The sequence below is a fragment of the Opisthocomus hoazin genome, chromosome 3 (assembly GCF_030867145.1).
Source record: "Opisthocomus hoazin isolate bOpiHoa1 chromosome 3, bOpiHoa1.hap1, whole genome shotgun sequence".
Lineage (NCBI taxonomy): Eukaryota > Metazoa > Chordata > Aves > Opisthocomiformes > Opisthocomidae > Opisthocomus > Opisthocomus hoazin.
This window is the reverse complement of record NC_134416.1, coordinates 9,006,825-9,027,632: the sequence shown is the minus strand read 5'-3', so window position 1 is coordinate 9,027,632 and position 20,808 is coordinate 9,006,825. Positions and strand designations below refer to the sequence as shown.

The window sequence follows — 20,808 nt, the reverse complement described above, 5'->3', positions numbered from 1 at the left end:
TGCTGTTGAGGGGTCAGCAGAAATTTGTTGACAGATCTCTGTTCCTGAAACTTGCTATATAACTCATTTCAAAGTACACAATAAATGAAAAAAAAAAAATCGTATACTTTTATTGTACAGTTGGGTGTTGCCGGTCTTTAATATTCATTGTATTAAGTATTTCTCAGTGTGCTCAGAACACTAGGACAAATACACCCAGCTGTTTATCATAAAGTGAAATAAGAAAAAAACCCCTTACACTCCACCCCACCCATACTACTTTAAGTAAAATGCGGTAATCATGACAATTTTACGTTCTTGCCAATACTCTTCAGGAAGCCAAGGCTATAAGCCTATGCCTGAGAGGAAAAATCAAAATCATCAGTAAATGCATCACGAGCTGTAGAGCAACATGAACTACAGGCACCAAGAACATATGACGATGGTAACAAAATTTTTCAGTAACAAAATAATCTAAACAGCTTTCTTCAAGTAGTTAGGAAGTTATCTATACCAAGCTCTGCAGTAAATGATCTTTAAAAGGGGTATCTTCTGTAGTGTAACAAACAGATTGCACTTCTGAGCATGAAGTCCCTTAAAACTGTATCTGTGAAGCTCCAATCCCTCACAGAAAGCATCCAGTCGAAGCTAAATCTTTCACGGTTGCTTGCCCCAGGTCAGTGCCACAGACTTTCGGAGCTTACACGATTAGTTCTGAACATTTAAGCATACTTCTGTCACTGCCCTGGGAGCTTGTGATTGTGCCGGTCCTTCAGCGTAATCCCATCCGTCTCAAACCCAGCCTTCAAGAAACCCTCTGTTGCAAACGAAGCATTTCAGAGCACCCAGGTCACAACACAGAACCCCACAGAAGGTCTCCTCCAGCACAGCTTTAGCTCTTCAGAGTGCCCTTGTCATTGGCGATGACAGAGACACCTTGACGGACTCCGATGGAGGTTGTAGTAATACTTTCTTCACTTTCCCAGCATGCAAGTTTTCCGCTGGGAAGAATAAAAGTTATTAATCTCCTGCCTTATCGAAGTGCCTGCCTTTTAAATGCCTTTGAGGTTTGTTTTTTTTTTTTGAAGGACACAAACAGAAGCAAAGTATGAAGAGAGATGGAGCTACCTTTGTTAGAGACCAGCTGCATAGTTCAACAAACTACTTAAATTTCAGAGTCACTTCCACACTTCCTGACATTTGATTAATCCCACTGTCAGTTTGAGAAAATCTAAGAAACTTCAAATAATTCCAAAATAAAGTTAGCTTTCTGACTGAAAGTACTGTTCATATTCCACAAATAGGAATAAATTAGTTCCATAAATATTCTTAAACTCAGTGAAAAAAATAATCTATTGCTATCACAGAATTTTCTTGTTTATGCTATGCTTCACTATAAAATAACGCCACTTACAAAGGAATCATAAAGCCTTTCTCTTTCGATAAATGAAATAAAAGTGCTAAGAAAGTATCAGCTATATTGCGTTAGCCATATTGCGTTAGCTATTTATAGCCCTCTGAAGAGAATTTTGCTTCTCTAAGGCATGTGTTCGAAGATAATTCAAGGGGTAGGTGTACCAGTATACAGCCATGACAAGACAAACGAGAAGCCTCCGTATATGTAGCATTTAAGCCAACAGACCACTATAAAGTTTCTTTAATGAATCAAAGTGATAAATATGACCCACATTGCAAGATACAGAAACATGAGTAGCTATTCTATTGCACTCTTCAGTAGACATTCTGATGACACAAATATCTTCTCTTATGAACATACACAGAATGCACATGATCATATATTATATAATCTGTATGGCAATTCCGCCACTAATTTCAAAAGAGACTGTGAACTCCTGACTGCTATGTTATCAGTTTCATTAATAGTATAAAATAAAGACCACAGCCATAATAAAAAGCATTCAGCCCCATATTAGACAAATATATTACAGATATTAACAATTCATTCCCCTCCTTTTAGTAGCAGTGACATGATTTTATGAGCAGGAAATAAAACAAAGCTCTACTAAATCCTGGTACTCTGAGAGCAATTCCAGCAAAAGTTTCCACAACGCAATTAACACAGCATTCGATTGCGTGATTTTGTAGAGGAATAGAGAGCCAAAGCATGCTTCTGCACCTACTCAGATCAACAGAAATTCAATTTCTAATGCCTATGGGAACAGAATTAGGCCCCTGAGTTACACTTCTGAGGAGTGAAGACGTTCAGAAATCTTCGCCACAGTTGCCATGATGTTCAAATCAAAATGTTCACCAAAGATTCCTGAATTAAGCTGACATCCTGTTAAAATGAAAGCTAAACGGACCCGATCTACTGAAGATGTGGCTATGCATACGTGTGAAGGAGGCTACGGAAAAATGTGCAAAAATGGTTAGGTAGACTTTTCTGAAGTCTGGCAAGCAGTGGGAATCACAGCTCACAAATTGACAAGCACCTGCATACAGTACTGCTTGAGCATTTTTTTGTGAAATAATCACTAGTAAAAATGATTGGCAAGCTGACATTCATTATAGAAGCAAGAACCAAGAACAAAAGCCATTTTCTAACTGACTGGCCGATCATCAGAGCACAGATTTCTTGGGTAATTCCTTCCCTTTCCAGTACCTTGCATTCTTGACTACACTGTGGCACTGCCCCAGAGGCAAAGGTATCGCAGCCAGACCAGGGACAGTCTGCAGAGGAACACTCCTCGGGAAGGGCAAACCAGCAATCACAGCTCAAGGATCTCACTTCCTACCAAAAGCTCCAACTACGCCGTTACACAAAAGGTCAGCAGCGTAATGACATTTCTAAGCACCCTTCCAAAGACAAGAATCATTTCTATCCAGAAACATACGTGAACGCAGACGTAGGCACCTAAGAGCAAGTGGTGGTTCTGGATCTGAGTTCCAGTTTTATAGAGGTGCTTATCTTGGAGCATCAATTACATATAGAGATCTAAAATAAAAGACAAACCTCTCCGTGATGTTTATCTGCTCAGCGTACTGAGTTTTGTAAAACCCATAGGAGGTTGTAAACAAACTCTGGTATCTACATCAGGATTATTTAATTCCACAACTGGTCTCTAATTTTTACCACCAGCTAATTCATAACTATAAAGTATTCTAAAGTCATTGTAAATTGCCCAGCCCTTCCCTAGGTACTATGACATTGAAGTGATTGACACGTGTCATGGTTTGAACTTCTGAAGAGCTCCATAAATGCCAAGAATTGTCAAAAACCACTACACAAGCCTTAGAGGTAAAACACAGGTACTGAAAACCAGAAAATGCATGCAAAATTTTGGTTTTAAATCAAGCCAAGCCTCAATTCCCAGACTTCAAAAGTAAAAATCTTCCCTGTAACAACGATGTGCAGCCAATACTGAGGCAACAGGCAGCACATACACAGTCCCCATCATCATCCCTGCGGGAATAAACAATCCCAAATTCAGTGCAAAACTTGGATGGTGCATAGCGAATAAAATGGGTGGTTATACACTGAGTGACAGGGATGAACAGTCAGCTGCTTTTCAACAACCACCATTTACCCTCTTCACCAAGTAAGACAAGGATCCAGTTGAAAAGCAGTCAGCAACAAAGTAAAGCAAAACATGCATTCCTAGAATGAATGCAAGTGAGATTTTGATATCAACTGTCTCCCGGGAAGCTTTACTTTTAATATTTATTAAGTACTGGTATTGCAAGCTAAAATTAAAGTAGCTTTCCAGTAGCTGTGCACAGCTTGTAAAGTACTACATTTTGGAATGCGTGGTCCTGTTCAGCCAGGTATGCATTAAGCAAAGACACCAAGCAGCAGGCACAAAGCCAATACGAGAACTGTCAAGTTTAGTTACTGAGTAAATTCTAATACACAATTTTTTCAATCCATTTAAATACTCAAATACATTTGACAGTAAGCATCAGTGAGCATAATTCTGAAAGATCTCACTGTCACACTGTTTTTAATTATGAAATGTGTTTTCTCGGTTCTATCTCATATCATGAAAATGATCCTCCTGGTGGGAGCTGTCGGAAATTCATCACACTTGAAAAACAGGTACTTACATAAGGATATAGGATATCTAATATCAGGCTTTTTTCTTAAGCAGTCTTAGACATGATTTATACAGACTCTTGCCATCAGATGGACATCATAAACATAATAAATTCAAAAGCAGCCTGAAACAATGTCTATTATGTGACCTTTCTGCATATTTCAGACAAATTCTGATTCTGTTTAAAATATCTTCAGAACTGGGGAAAAAATGTTCCCTTTTATCTCACCTGTTTTGTTTTATTTTTCAAAGCTGTCGTGCAGTTACAAAAGACTACTAGTACTTAACAACAGTAGGAGGTGAGGTGTTCTGTTACGTTATAAACACCTTTAAATCAACTTTAGCTGTTGGAAATATTGGCGAAGAGCCCGCCTGCTGATTGCAGAAGACAACCTGAAACCACCAGGCAAAGTATGTTAACAGCTTTTTTTCAGCAGCTATGCAGAGACTGTCCACATATGGGGAAAAAATAAGATGAATCCTTAATTGAAGCATCACATTTCACTGGTAAAATAAGTGTAACAACAATATTTATCACAGCACATTAAGTGAGCTGTGATGTTGCTTTCTCATGTGACTAGGGGCAATGTGGTGCATTCTATCAAGGGTCCGTAAGACTTAGTTACAGGACAATGACAGTTAAAACAATAATGTTGTGTAAAGAATGAAGAAAGGTCCATCTCTGTGAATATTTCCTTGTTTTTAAAGGATAGAAGAGCAAGTGTTGCTATTAAACAACTGGCATTCTTTTCTCCTCTGCTGGAATAAGAATAAAAATAAACTCAGGAGAATGGTAAATTGCCTTTTGGAAATATTTTACTGCATAAATTATTGAAAACCCAAATTGCAAGGACATAGTTCATGTCAATATTCTGGCATTATCAGTCAAGAAAGTTCAATTACAAATAGCATGCTTGCCAAACATTTTATGGAATCCTAAACTGTACTTCAACACCAGTATCTACCTATAAAGTTATATGAGGTAATATGTTCTACCTAAGCATTCCAGATGGCCTTCAGGAAAGACTGCAGTCAAAAGTGAAATAAATTCACTATTCTGGGAGAGAAAGCTCTTGCTGAACACCTTTTTCTAAAGGTCAGTTTGGAACGAGAAGGAACTTACCTATATTTATATACTTTGTGACTGTATGCACATTGCAGCCTCTCCGGGCACACACAACTCTAGAATGTCCCAGATCAATTATACCTTGCAAGCAGAACAGATCCTGCCATGTGGTAGGAAAAGATGTTCATGGTACACGGACCTTTTCTGACAAGAGCTTAACCTATTTGGGTCATTCATGCAAAATAATAAAACATCAACAAGAAAAAGTGAGGCAACACTGACGTAAAGAAAATAATTGTTTTTTCTTAATCTTGCAAGAAAAGTATGTAAATAATTGCGCTTCTAAAAAAACATCTTAATCAGTAATGGAAAATAAAAAAAATCTCATTCCGTAGTTCAAAAATCTTTCTTATTCTGAATACCACATTATATTTTTAAAACATATTTTTGAACCAAATGCAAGCAGGGTTGATGTAGAAAACATTTTTCCTCAAAAGATTATTCATGTTATGATGTTGGATCACAGCAAGCTCACAAAGCAATGTCTGGCACAAAGAGGGCTTCCAGTCAGGCATGTAGCCCCTTGCACAGTCTCACAGAAAACATGTAACAGGGAACGCTGAAGAAGTAGACCAGGCCTGTTTTTAACACAACGGCATTCAGAGCTGTAAGGCTTACTGAATAAGATAGGAGCTTTTAAAACATCATCTCTTCATCTCTGTAACCACAACAGAAAATGACAGATGTTCAAAGAGATCGGCTGCAACTAGTTGGAGCTATTGGGGAAAAAAATAATTATTTTCAACAAATCAAACTTCTTCTGTCTACAGTAATCAAGAGAGGAACATATCTGCATTTTACTACAGTCATCTATTTATGAAGGAAGGGAATTCAGGTCCATGGAATGAAGCAAACAATAGTACCAGACCTCATTATACTCTCTCAAAACCTAAACAACCTGAGAATACCACAAAAACCAAAGGGAAAAAATGGATACAGACATACTCTATTGGAAACTACTACAAGAGGGACCAAACATCTAGCTGCTGTAACTCATGTAATCCCTGCACAGAAGTATACAGAGGGTGCTCAGATAAGAACTCTTAGCTACATCTTCAAACACTGCCACATGATTCCAAACACTATGATGACACTGAATTTAGACAAACATACTGTTTTGTTTGGTACTTACCAGTTCCGTGTGAACTTTAAGATGTGCCTGGAGCTTGTATTTATCTGGAGTCGAGTAGTCACAATGTTCTGTGGGGCATTTTAGCAAAATATTACTGTGTTTCTGAATGACGTGACGCTTAAGGCAGTTCTTGGTGATGGAAGAATAATTGCACTGGGAGCAGTAATATAAATGTTCTCGAGTGTGCGTACGAACATGCATGTCATAATGCACTTGGTACCAAAACAACTTGCCTGAAAATAAAATTAGACAGAAAGAAAGTAATTTCTAACTAATTGTTAGTAAATATTCCAGTACATACCCGATTTTCTTTCAGAGCAAAACACACTGTTTGAATCTCGTCCCTTTTGTCTTTAGTGAAAACTTGTCCTAAAGACCCTTCATTACTGAAAATCTGTTTACAAATATTTTTTGTCTAAAAAGATTGTGTCATATGTCCTGAAACAGCCTAACAAGGGCAATTTTAATACATCTCAATGATCTTTTTCCTAATGAGAAAGTCCTCTAAATCTGTTTTCCTACATAAAGAATGTGAATGCAACTGTACACTAAAAAATATTGTAAAAATCTTTTTTTCACTTCCTTTAGTGTTATTGCTTTCTAAACACCTGTCTGACATAACGGCTCCAAAAAGTGCATAGCAATTCACCTCATGTACAATCCTACGGAGTTTCAAAAACTTTTTTTTTCAAACTGTGGTTCCTTTCCCTTCTTCTCAAGAATGCAGACTACAAAATAAATCCCAAATTGTTTCCTTGCCAGTTATGTAAACACAAAAAAAATTCAGTTAGAATGGTGTATTATTCCCTCTGTCCTAAATTCAAAAAAACAATTACAATTAGAACAGTCTTGATCAGATACTATATAATGAAAATTTTCATCCCAAAAAACCTGGTTCAAAACAAGTCACAAAAATACTCCAGTATACATGTATCTCTTGTACAAAATGTGTATTATCATACACCTTCCCATACTACAGGAAAAAGGCTCTGCATTTTATACTAAGCTGATAATGAAGCTTAAGCATTAATGCATGAACTGACTAATGCTGATCACATGCCTAAACCTGCCGTGCTTGGCCCCAGTGAAAGCTATGAGGTGGTGAGAGGCACGTGGACAGAAATAATCTAATTCCATCAAATTTCACACCAACAGAAACCTGAGGCCAGGAAAGCACTGCTTTGCTCTATACTGCTAATGTTTCTTTGAGGAGGTTTGAGTCATTTCACATTATTTACACAGCAAAAAGTAAATCTTGCTGGACCCCAGAATCCATACTGAACTACAAAATTCACACTGCTACAAAGATACACAAACATATCAAACACTATAAACTAGAGGAGCAGGAATAAGATAGCCCACTACATGACATTTAAAAAACCCAAACAAACATAATTCTACTGCTCCTTACCACAATATTCACATTCTAAGTCTCCATAAACCTTCCTTATCCTCTCACACAACTCTGTGTTCATTTGTCTCTTCTGCAAGCTGTCCAAGATCTGCATGAAGGCAACAGCTCCGCTCCCAGCATCCGATGCAACTGCGTTTGCAGAGGCTGCCTGCGGACCGACGGCTGCGTTAGCGGCGGGGGCTGGCAAAGGGTTTGCGGTTCCTGCTGCATTTTGAATTGGCAGATTGCTTGTTTCTGATTCACCAGAAGGAACAGACTGATTTCTCTCTTCAGAGCCTGAAAGGTTCTCAGTCATTGCATTGTTCTGACTTGTATTTAAACTTTTGTCTTCAGACACCAAAAGCTGAACTTCTTCACCCTGCTCGTTTACAGAACCACAGTGATTAACTTCCTCTTCATTTGCAGGAGAAACTTTTAACTCACCAGTACCAGAAGGACCATTTTTCAGCAGAAAGCAAGCTGGTGCTACACAGGATTGAATGTTTGGGACTGCTATGGCTGCTGTCTGACACAGCGCCTCTGTTACATTCTCCACCACAGAATTTTCAAATTCTAAGGAAGGGACCGTTTTGGTTTCTAAGTCACCATTATGCTGACCGTTGTGGTTTACATTTGCAGCTGTGGATTCAGTGTTACAAGCAGATGGCTGCGATGTGTTAACAGCATCAGAACTCGTGAAAGTCAATTCATCTGCACTTTGTGCTAGCTGCTCACCAAGGGCTTCTGGCTGGATATCACCTCCCGGTTCAAGCAGGCAGAAACTTTGATTGATCGAACTGTTAAAAACAGAAGTCTCCTGCAAATCTGCATGTACATCTTTGATGTGAGCACGGAGTCGCACAGAACTGACAAATTTCTTCAGGCACACAGAACACACATATACAAATGGGTGCTTTCGAACATGAAGCTCAAGGGCTTGGTATTTAGTGGCTCCATGACCACAGAGCTCACAAGCAAAGGGTCTCTCATCACCATGAACAAGCATGTGACGGTCTCGATCAAGTTCATTTTTGAATTTGCGTTCACAAATATGGCAGTCATACAGAAGTTGCCTTTTTCCCTCTCGTGTCATCAAACGAAGCTCATCAAAAACATCCTTCACCTTTTTATCTTGAAGGTCATGCGTTTCCTTGATATGCTTGATCAAATTTTTAACATCCGAGTACTTCTTTTTGCAGAAGCGACAATGCTGCTTAATTTTCTTATGAACTCTTTCAATATGGACTTTGAGATGGCCTTTGCTGAGACAAGTGAATGTACAATAATCGCAGCTAAACTTCTCCCCTGTATGTTTCCGCATGTGCACATTAAGGTTGGCTTTGATTGCACTGGCGTAACTGCAGTATGAACACTTGTAAGGTTTTTCATTTGTATGAATCCTCAAATGTGCTTGGAGGGAGTGTTTAAATTTGAACACCTTGTTACAGTATTCACAAGTAAAAATCTTCAGTTGAGTTGGACCCAACCTAAAAAAAACCCAAAACAATTATATTTACAATATTTCAACTTGGTGGCATAATATGTCAATATTTCCCTAGATATTCATAATGGACAGAAATGTTTACTTTATTTTTAAAAGGTATTCTCCACAGGCTTTTTAAATCCTACAATTTACACAGGTTATTTTCAGCTGTTCTTTTATTTAAAAGGCTCAGAAAATATTTCAATTTCATGAAAATGGATAGGGAAGCATTTCATTCATATTTTGCATGAACACAAATGTAAGTACTTTAAAATTACCTGCTTGACTTCATTGCCTGTTCATATGGGGTTTGCTGAATGGCATATTCTTGATACCCTCTTCGTTGCGATGGGTCTTGAACTGTTGCCTCTGGAGTTGTGGGTTCATTTTCTTGGGGAGCAGCCTCAACAGGAACAATTTTTGTGGCTCCTAAAAGCAAGAACAAAAATTCCTCATTAAAAATGTCATATTAAAATGTGCATTGCCTGTAATATACAAATGTAAACTAAACATTAAACTCTGTACGCGTTAGTACAGCATTTTAATTTCTGTTGTTAAAATCATGTGCATAAAACGATGGCTACACTTCCAGAAGACATCGGTACTTCCACCACAGATATGCTTAAATAACATGTCAGAACTGCTTCTTCTGAGGGTTATTCAGGGTGCCTGATGCCTATCATGAGATCCTACATACAAATACTTCCACCTTTAAAAAACTGTAACTTTTCAAAATGAAATTGTGATTTTTCTCTCTCTGCCTCATGCTACATCCTTTGAAAACTTCAGCCAGCTGTTTAATCAGTTCCACAAATAAGGCTGGGGAAAAGACAGTCTTTAGTCTCTATTTAAAAGACTTCACATCTTTTCCTTATACAGATCTTTTACTACTTATATTTTGGGGCATACTGCTATATCCTTAGAGGAAAAGAATATGTTCCACGTGCACTTCTCCATTTCCATTAGAAGCAGGAGTAAAGGGCTCTGTGGAACGCAGTAAGATCAGAGTCTGTCCCTCAGAGCTTTACAATTAGTTGAGGCAAAAATAAGCATATTTTGAGATGTGATTGAGTTGAGCTGAGATTATTTAGCTGGGTGTCCTTTATTTTCGGAACGGTGGCAGAAAAAACTTAATGTCAGGCATCTGTAGTTAGCATTGACGTTATGAAAATCCATGTAAATACTAATTTACACTGAACTCCCCCCCCAAATCTCACACATATCAAACCAAGCACCCATTATTGATTGATCCTCTCCCATTTAACTTCTTTATCTCTAACTCATCTGCCCGTGTGTTCAACGGAAATGCTATTATCTTCAAAAGTTGAAATTATATATTTCTGTATATTTATGCGTTTATTCACATATATATTACAATTATATATATATTTGTAAAATATTCATATTTGACTAAGAAGTATTACAGAAAGATCTTTGGAAAAAAACCCTGAGTAACAAAAAAGAAACAAGACATTGAATATGTAGTAATAGATGAACACTCCTTTATCCTAGGAAAAAAATATTAGAGGATCTGTAATTAAAGCCTGTTCTATCAGACACTGGGGATAGGGAAGCCAGAGAAGTTGCACATGAGAATATTTTTTAATTAAAAAGCAAAGTTAACAACTCCAGGCAAAACTGAAATTTGGTAAATTTCCTTTTATTTTCTTTTTCTTGGGTATTACATTAGTATCTGATCTCATTTCAATTCACCTGATTAGAAGCTGAGGGGAAAAAAAAAGTACAATACACCCTTGTGATGAAGGAAAGAATCTACAATAAGAATCAAAGAATTGTGAGACATGAGAGACTAGAAAGAGCCTAGAAAGCAAAAGACAGAGCCAACATACTCAATACATTTTTAACAGATTCTCACTGTTATTCCTATATTTCTACATAAATTGAAACACCTGAATAGAAAGAATAAAGTTGATAGAGTGATGCTTGAACTATTTGTTTAACAAAAGCATAAAATTAATTCTTGTTCTGTTTAAAGAGCATGTTCCTGAAGGCATTATTTACAAAATATATGCAGTATTCACATAAAGTCTCTGAAACAACAATCATAAGAACAACAAAACTAAACCCCTGAGAGTACACAGTCTGAAGTAAACTAGCTGGTTAGCAAGTCATGAAATCTAGTTTCCCTAAAAAACCTTTTAGCCTGCAGACTAGCGAAAGCATCATGAAAAATGCAGGTAGAGCATGTGAGAAAAATCAGTAAGAAGTGGGGGCTGCCCAACAACACCTGTGAAAGACTCAGGAACATGGAGCTGAGGAAAGCAGTGCTGTAGACAAGACAATGGAGAAAGATGGAGATCCTGTGGGTCCTTCGGAGTGATTTAAAGTGGGAAATGGAGATATTTTGAGAAGAGGCCATTTGGGAGCTTGTAAGGCTATTGAAGCTTTCTGTATCAGATGGGACATCAGCCAACTCTGAGTAAACAGACTGTAATACCTCTGCTGCTCACTGAACTGGCTGGATCTAAAAATGGCTTTTTTGGACTACTGTTTTTCAATAATGTTTTCAGTTCTGTACTAAAGATTCTGCCAGTTGATCAGAATCGGTCTTCCAAGTTTTCAACTTAAATGTTGCTGGAACATTATAACCTCTGCTCTTCCTGTCACCCGCTCTCCCACAAATGCCAGGTTGTCCAGCAGGACGGCATCTCCCAAACCGCACTGCAGCAGCCAGTGAGACAGGAGCTTGTCGTCACAGTACAGGAGATGTGGTTCAGTCAGTGGGTTCAGGATAAAGACAATAAAACAGACATTAGACACCAGACCAGTGTTCCCATACTTCATTATGTTTAAAATAGAAGCAAATGCTTCTATATTTAGAATGACTCTGTTAAAATAAAATAGATCTTGGACTGCTCTATATGCATGGCTACTTCTTTGAGGCCTCCCACTTCCCGAACGTGAAACAAAGATCCTCATTAAATGCTCTGCACTGAACCTCCTCTGCGCCCTTCTGTCTTTCGGGATGTTTAAGCGTTGCCTGAAAGGACTGCCGAACTGTTTAATACACTTTTGTGCTACCAGTATGAAATTTTAATCACCTGGATTAGGTGGACTCCATAAGTACTAACTCATGAGTATTTTGCATACTTGGAGTGGACAGAATGCTCCAGGTCATCCTAGCATTAGATTCCCCACGGAGTTAACAGAGAGACAAATGCCTCTAAAAACCTAGAGGGAGATCCAGTCCTTCAGACATACTAATAGAGTACTTCCTCACAGTAGGCAACCACATCCCCTCATGTTAGGTGGTTACTTCCTACCCTTAGAAGATATGGAAGCATTAAGAAACATCAGATGCCTCCACCCACTTGGGATGCTGCCTAAGCATGGGCTACTAATGGACCAGTAGCCACAGCAATCACTACTATATCATCAACTAATAATGAACACATACGCCCATGAATTGAGAAACTTGGTTTCCAAGCTCTATCCAACCTAATAGATAGTGAACCCACATATCCCACACGCCAAGAAAACGACCTCAATATTTGTGTCTCTAAAAGCAGCCACAGGCTAGGGAAAAGTGTAAGAACAAGGCAGACAGGTACAACGTCTGGTTTTCCATTAAAAATATCACATGTCAATAAGGAAGATAAAGTTTTTCCTAACTGTTTCCCTGGACAATCATTTCAAGAAGTCAGAGTACAAAAATAGCAGGAGAAAAAAAGAGATTAACTGTACTGATCATTTCTTTCAGAAAAGTCATTCCTCCAGCACTATAATATCTCTATTTTAAATGCAGAATGGACTTTAGTATACTTGACTCTACTTATGCCTTTTGCTTTCCTCTTTTCAGTCAATATCATCTGTTTTAAGTAAAGCTGCTTTAAGAGTAGTAAGCTTTGAGTTCCCCATGACATAGTGACAGCAACTTCTACAGATAAGCATTATCCAGCGTGTCTTATCTCTGGCTCAAACTCAGTGATGGCCCCTAATCTCTTAGTCTGTCCCTTAGAAAAGTAGCTTGCCCTTCACTACACTGCTCTCCAATATTTATCAACAGTCTAAAAGGTAATCACAATGGAAGGGAAGCTGTCAGCATCCGGGAGGCTTTACATAATAAGTTTCTTATTTCCTTCCTACAACGATGCTGCAAGATGCCTTTAAAGACAATTGATCCAACCAGAGGAAACTTTAAAAAAAAAAAAAGCACTGTAGCTTAATTTTCAGTTTAAAAAAAAAAAACCTTCATAATGTAGGTATCCTCATCTGTACAGGTAAAATAACCTCCTAAGTGTATGAAGTGAATATTTGTTTCTTATAATCTCTTGTGAAGGAATTTATTTTTTCAGCTTCTGCAATATCCTATGGAATGTGCTCCAAATGCGTATGATCCCTGGTCAGACAGTTCTGAAAGTGAAACCAACAGAAACTAACCCTGCCCATAACCCCCAGTGTTCCCCATGCAAACCTACACCTCAGCCCCAAAATAAAGTTTAAAAAAAAGCAAAAGAACCTTTAATTATTTTTATAGGTTTGCTCACCATGAGGCTAAACACATTTTAACTCAGACAAAGAAACAGAAACACGGAGCTGTGTATGGTGGGTTGAAGATTACTATCCCTCTCAACAGAGCTGGATATTAGATTGCCTGAATTAAATCAATCTGTAACCTCACGATAATATAGATGCCTGCTCATAGAGGGGAAGCTTTAATTTTCCTAATCTGGCTTAATTCCACATTTGCTTTAAATCAAACATAAGGTTAGTTTCTTTTCTTGAGCCCTCCACTCAACTACTTGTTCATGATGCCTTCAAAGTGTCAGCACAGAGTTTATGAAGATGAAGACTATTAGAGAACGGATCTGGCTAAAATATGCACCAGGTGTCTCCTTCTGCAAAAATATAATTAATTTTCCATTCTGTTTTACCACGCAACTGCATAAAGATGTACAACATTCCAAAGTACAGGAACCGGGGACTGGAGCATCTCTCCTAGGAGGAGAGGCTGAGGGAGCTGGGCTTGTTCAGCCTGAAGAAGAGAAGGCTGCGAAGGGACCTTATCACTGCTTATAAATATCTTAAGGGTGGGTGTCAGGAGGATGGAGCCAAACTCTTTTCAGTGGTGCCCAGTGACAGGACAAGGGGCAATGGGCACAAACTGAAGCACAGGAAGCTCCGTCTGAACGTGAGGAAGAACTTCTTCCCTCTGAGGGTGGCGGAGCACTGGAACAGGCTGCCCAGGGAGGTTGTGGAGTCTCCTTCTCTGGAGATATTCAAGACCCGCCTGGACAAGGTCCTGTGCAGCCTGCTCTGGGTGACCCTGCTTTGGCAGGAAGGTTGGACTAGGTGATCCCCAGAGGTCCCTTCCAAACCCCTACCATTCTGTGATTCTGTAATTTGTGGCCAGGGGTGCGGTGGGAGGACAGCAGTCTATACGACTTCAGGCACTCGGTTACTTTGAAAAGGGGCAGGCTCAATCCCCCTCCTTTCCCCTGAAAGACTCATTTTGTCACCACTTTCCAAACTTGGGCACCCCACTGTGAGACACTGTGACACCCCACAGTAAGCAAAACTGAAAAAAAAGAAAAAAAGATTCTGACAGAGAAAACGAGTAGGTGTGTGTGTATGTGCATGTACATGCAATATGTATCTGTATTTCTTCTGCCACTTTTTTCAACCAGTTTCCCACAGGCTGACACAAGCACTAGTGCTGGGGCAAGAAATGGGAAGTGACCCAGGAACTAAGAGACAAGCAGGAAAGCTCCCTTGCCAACAGTCTGATATTAAATCCCCTCAGACGTGTCAAAGCTACAGTCATCGTTTCATGAGCTAAAAAAAAAAAAAAAGTCATCTGCAACAGAAAAGACTGTTATCGGTTTAACAGCAAAGACTGTCATCAGTTAAACTAAGTCAGTCCCAAAACAGTAAGCAAAATGACATTCTTCCACTTCTTCCCCACTTCCCTGTATCTCCATGGGAGAAGGAACCAAGCGCCCATACACTGCAGCACAGGGTATAGCAGCAGCAGAACACAGCTGCCTTTATGGATAGGAATTCCTTGGAAGCCAAACCTACGCAGCGTTGTATTAAGAATTTGTAGGACAGAAAAATCCAACTCCTTTAAAAACCAAAAAATAATTAGCATATAGAAATTAAATTCTTTACGCTGGTTTTGTATATCTTGAGCTCCACCAAAAACCCTACCATTGACCATCTCTACAGGAACTTAAAACAAGTCTCCTAGTAACAAGCTGAGTCTTCAAAATACTATGGGACTCAAAAAAAACAATAAATTAAATGTTCGAAGTAAAATGTCTCCTGAATCAAATTAACTGAGCATGAATAATAAACTGGTTTTATTAGCACCGATAATATTACAGAATTTAAACATGGGAAATAAAATACATTAAAAAAAACAGACAATTGAATATTTGGCAGAGTTTACTCACTGGTACGCAAAAATGGACTATGAAAAAACGTATCTGCCATTCAAAACAAATATTTTTAGATGTGCGTATAACTGTAATTACTCATTCTCATTCTTAATCATGATGCTTATGAGAAATTGTACTCCATTTAACCTGATTACAAGGCACGTGCGTTCATGAAGACAACACTCCCTCTCTTCAAGGTCTTTAGGTCCCTCCAGTTATAGAATCATAGACTGGTTTGGGTTGGAAGCGACCTTAAAGATCATCCAGTTCCAATCCCCCTGCCATGAGCAGGGACATCTTCCACTAGACCAGGTCGCTCAGAGCTCCATCCAACCTGGCCTTGAACACTGTCAGGAAGGGGGCAGCCACAGCTTCTCTGGGCAACCTGTGCCAGTGCCTCACCATCCTCAGGGTGAAGAATTTCTTCCTTATATCTAATCTGAATCTATCCTTTTTTAGTTTAAAGCCCTTACCCCTTGCCCTATCACTCCATGCCCTTGTTCAAAGCTCCTCTCCAGCTTTCTTGTAGGCCCCCTCCAGATACTGGAAGGCTACTCTAAGGTCTCCTCAGAGCCTTCTCTTCTCCAGCTTCAACAGCCCCAACTCCCTCAGTCTGTGCTCACAGGAGAGGTGCTCCATCTCTCTGACCATCTTCATGGCCCTCCTCTGGACCCACTTGAGCAGCTCCATGTCATTCTTATGCTGGGGGCCCCAGAGCTGAACAGAGTACTCCAGGTGGGGTCTCAGGAGAGCGGTGCAGGACCTTGCACTTGGCCTTGTTGAACTGCATGAGGTTAGCAGGTGCCCACCTCTCAGGCCTGTCAAGGTACATCAATGCCTGCACAGAAAAAAAATCCACCACTTCCGTTCAAACTGTAATAACTCTGTGGGTTGTTGCATGCTTTCAAATTTCTAAAGCTGTAAATCTATTATCTTTCATCTGCCTCCCAAGCAAATATCACAAAGAGAAACACAGGGAAAAATCAGTGTTGTCTGACTTCCCTTTCTGGGAAGTTAAAAAATCCCTGATCTGTTTGTTCAGAGAGATTTTGACGAGATTAATTTAGTCATCATCTACTGAACACTTGAAGTAAAGAAGTGTCCCAAATCTAAATACTGTATAGCAAAATAACAGCAAACTGTTAATATAATAGACCTTAAAGCATCTTTCATTTAAGAAGGGAGAAAAACAGTCTGAATATTTCCCCTCTACCATGGAAAAAATACAACTAATTCTTGCAGCCTTCTTTATTATTCTAATTGATAGAAAGCTTATCTGACATCTTCAACGGGATTTTACTGCACTGGACATGAAAAAGGGGTACTTCCAAGCATCTTTAAAGCTACGTAGCAGGTGGCTACAGAATGCTAATGCTTGCAGAAATATGACGAAGTTTTGACAGTGCTTAAGTACTTCTAAACTTTATTTTCAGCTTGACTTTACAGGTGATGTAGCACACAGAAAGCAGGGGAGAAGGAAGAAATATTTTATCTATTTCTATTCTTCAACAGCAGTCTAGAGCAATAACTCACCTCTTCAGCACATGATTAAATCTCAATTTAAAAAAATGGAATAAAAGGCTATGAAAGATCTTCACAAAAAATTCAGACATTAAAGTGCTATTACAGATTCACAGAATGGCAGGGGTTGGAAGGGACCTCTGTGGGTCATCTACTCCAACACCCCTGCCAAAGCAGGGTCACCTACAGCAGGCTGCACAGGACCACGTCCAGGCAGGTTTTCAATATCTCCAGAGAAGGAGACTCCACAACCTCCCTGGGCAGCCTGTTCCAGTGCTCCGTCACCCTCAGAGGGAAGAGGTTCTTCCTCATATTCAGCTGGAACTTCCTATGCTTCAGTTTGTGCCCATTGCCCCTTGTCCTGTCACTGGGCACCACTGAAAAGGGTCTGGCCCCATCCTCCTGACACCCACCCTTCAGATACTTATAAACATTTATTAGGTCCCCTCGCAGCCTTCTCTCCTTCAGGCTAAACAAGCCCAGCTCCCTCAGCCTTTCCTCATAGGACAGATGCTCCAGTCTCCTCAACATCCTTGTAGCCCTCCACTGGACTCTCTTCAGTAGCTCCTCATCTTTCTTGAACTGGGGAGCCCAGAACTGGACACAGTACTCCAGATGAGGCCTCACTAGGGCAGTGTAGAGGGGAAGGAGAACCTCCCTCGACCTACTGGCCACTCTCTTCTCACAGGATACCACTGGCCTTCTTGGCAACCAAGGGCATACTGCTGGCTCATGGTTAACCTGTCGTCCACCAGGACACCCAGGTCCCTCTCCACAGAGCTGCTCTGCAGCAGGTCCACCCCAAGCCTGTACTGATGCATGGGGTTGTTCCTCCCCAGGTGCAGGACCCTGCACTTGCCCTTGTTGAACTTCATCAGGTTCCTCTGCGCCCAAGTCTCCAGCCTGTCCAGGTCTCGCTGAATGGCAGCGCAGCCTTCCGGTGTATCTACCACACCTCCCAGTTTTGTGTCATCAACAAACTTGCTGAGGGTACACTCTGTCCCTGCACCCAGGTCATTGATAGAGAAGTTGAAAAAGACTGGGCTGACACCTGGGGGACACCACTAGCTGCAGGCCTCCAACTAGACTCTGCGCCGCTGATGACAACCCTCCGAGCTCTGCCATTCAGCCAGTTCTCAGTCCACCCCACCAACCACTCATCCAGCCCACACTTCCTGAGCTTCCCTAGGAGAATGTTATGGGAAACAGTGTCAAAAGCCTGTACTGACTGTAGTCAAGGTAGACAACATCAACGGCTCTCCCCTCATGTATCCAGCCAGTCATGCCATCATAGAAGGCTATCAGATTGGTCAAGCATGATTTCCCCTTGGTGAATCCATGTTGACTGCTCCTGATAACCTTCTTTTCCTCCACTTGCTTAATGATGACATCCGGAATGAGCTGTTCCATCACCTTCCCAGGGATGGAGGTGAGGCTGACCGGCCTATAGTTCCCTGGGTCCTCCTTCTTGCCATCTTTGAAGATTGGAGTGACACTGGCTTTTTTCCAGTCCTCGGGTACCTCTCCTGTTCTCCAGGGCCTTTCAAAGATGATGGAGAGTGGCTCAGCAATGACATCTGCCAGCTCCCTCAGCACTTGTAGGTGCATGCCATCAGGGCCCATGGATTTGTGGGTGTCCAGATTGCTTACATGATCTCTAACCCAATCCTCCTCAACCAAGGGGAGGTCTTCCTTTCTCCAGGCTTTCTCTCTTACCTCCAGGGACTGGAATGCCTGAGGGCCAGCCTTACCAGTGAAGACTGAAGCAAAAAAGGCATTCAGTAACTCCACCTGAAAGGGGCAAAAGGATCCTTGTGCAGGAGTTAGAAGGGCTGACTGAAACAGCTTTAAACTAGATTTGAAGGCGGAAAGAGGCAATAACAGACTTGCTAGAGATAAGCCTGGGGGCGGCACACCAACATGCAAGGGACAGTGTGCTCATGAGGTCCTTCAGTCTGCCATTTCAGTGGAGGAAAAAGGTGGAGACCCTTGCGGCAGCAAAAGCGCAAGGATTATTGGTGTCAGAAACCACCAAAGCATCTGAGAATGGTCACATCAGAATGGAGGCATCTCCCCCCAGAAAGGGGGTGGGATTAACAGCCCAGCTGAAGTGCATCTGCACCAATGCACACAGCATGGCCACAAACAGGAGGAGCTGGAAGCCACTGTGTAGCAGGAAAACTATGATACAGTGGCGATCACAGAAACATGGTGGGATAACTTACACAACTGGAGTGCTGCAATGGATGGCTATAAACTCTTTAAAAGAGATAGGCAAGGAAGGAGCGGTGGTGTGGTAGCCCTGTATGTTAGGGACTGTTTTGATTGTGTAGAGCTTGATGATGGCAACAATAGGGTTGAGTGTTTTTGGGTAAGGATCAGATGGAAGGCCAACAAGGTAGATATCATGGTGAGAGTATGTTATAGACCACCCAATCAGGCTGAAGAGGCAGATGGAATATTCTATAAGCAGCTCGGAGAAGTCTCACGATTGCTGGCCCTTGTTCTTGTGGGAGACTTCAACTTACCAGATGTCTGCTGGAAATACAACACAGCGGGCAGGAAGCAGTCCAGAAAGTTCCTGGAGTGCGTGGAAGATAACTTCCTGACACAGCTGGAGAGGCAGCCAACAAGGAAAGGCACCCTGCTGGACCTGCTGTTTGCGAACAGAGAAGTACTTGTGGGTGATGTAATGGTTGGAGGCTATCTTGGGCAGAGCGATCAAGAAATGATAAAATTTTAAATTCTTGGAGAAGTTAGGAGAGGGGTTAGCAGAACTGCTACCTTGACCTTCCATAGAGCAGACTTTGGCCTGTTTAGGAGCCTGGTTGACAGGGAGGCAGTCTTGAAGGGCAAATGAGTCCAGGATGGCTGGACACTCTTCAAGGAGGAAGTCTTAAAAGCACTGGAGCAGGACACCACTACATGCCGAAAGATGAGCCAGCAGGGAAGAAGGCCGACAAGGACAAAACTGGAGCTTTGGCTGGAACTCAGGAGAAAAAAAAGAGAGATTACGACCTTTAGAAGAAGGGCCAGGCCGCTCAGGAGGACTACAAGGATGTCGTGAGGTTATGCAGGAAGAAAGTTAGAAGGGCCAAAGCCCAGCTAGAACTTAGCCTGGCTACACCCATAAAAGACAATAAAAAATGTTTCTATAAATACATTAGCAAAAAAAGGCAGGCAAATGAGAATCTCCATCCTCTATTAGATGCAGGGGGAAATTTAGTGACAAAGGATGAGGAAAAGGCTTAGGTACCTAATGCCTTCTTTGCCTCAGTCTTTAACAGTAAGTGAAATTGTTCCCAGACATCCAGCCCCTGGAGCAGAAAGACAGGCATGGGGAGCAGAAGGAAACCCACAAAATCCAAGTGGAAATGGTCAGTGACCTGCTACACACACAGGTCTATGCAGCCAGATGGGATCCACCCAAGGGTGCTGAAGGAGCTGGCAGATGTGCTCGCCGATCCACGTTCCATCATCTATCAGCAGTCCTGGCTCACAGGGGAGGGTCCCAGTGGACTGGAGGTTAGCAAATGTGACACCCATCAACAAGAAGGACTGGAAGAAGGATCCTGGGAACTACAGGCCTGTCAGCCTGACCTTGGTGCCAGGGAAGGCTATGGAGCAGATCATCTTCAGCACCATCACACAGCACACATAAAGGAATGAGGTCATCAGGCCCAGTCAGCATGTGTTTATGAAAGGCAGCTCCTGCCTG

At 41.1% G+C, this 20,808-nt stretch overlaps 1 protein-coding gene across 3 annotated transcripts in view; it reads right to left on the bottom strand.

The window, feature by feature from the left end:
* Window positions 1-20,808, bottom strand: part of ZFAT (zinc finger and AT-hook domain containing) — a 109,193-nt gene that overhangs the window by 48,330 nt on the left and 40,055 nt on the right. For all 3 annotated transcript variants that reach the window (XM_075415513.1, XM_075415514.1, XM_075415516.1), the window contains exons 5-7: window positions 9,447-9,597; window positions 7,704-9,172; window positions 6,293-6,525 (exon numbers count right to left, since the gene is read on the bottom strand). In XM_075415513.1, coding sequence (XP_075271628.1) covers window positions 6,293-6,525; window positions 7,704-9,172; window positions 9,447-9,597 — 1,853 coding nt within the window. The remainder of the gene's footprint in view (window positions 1-6,292; window positions 6,526-7,703; window positions 9,173-9,446; window positions 9,598-20,808) is intronic.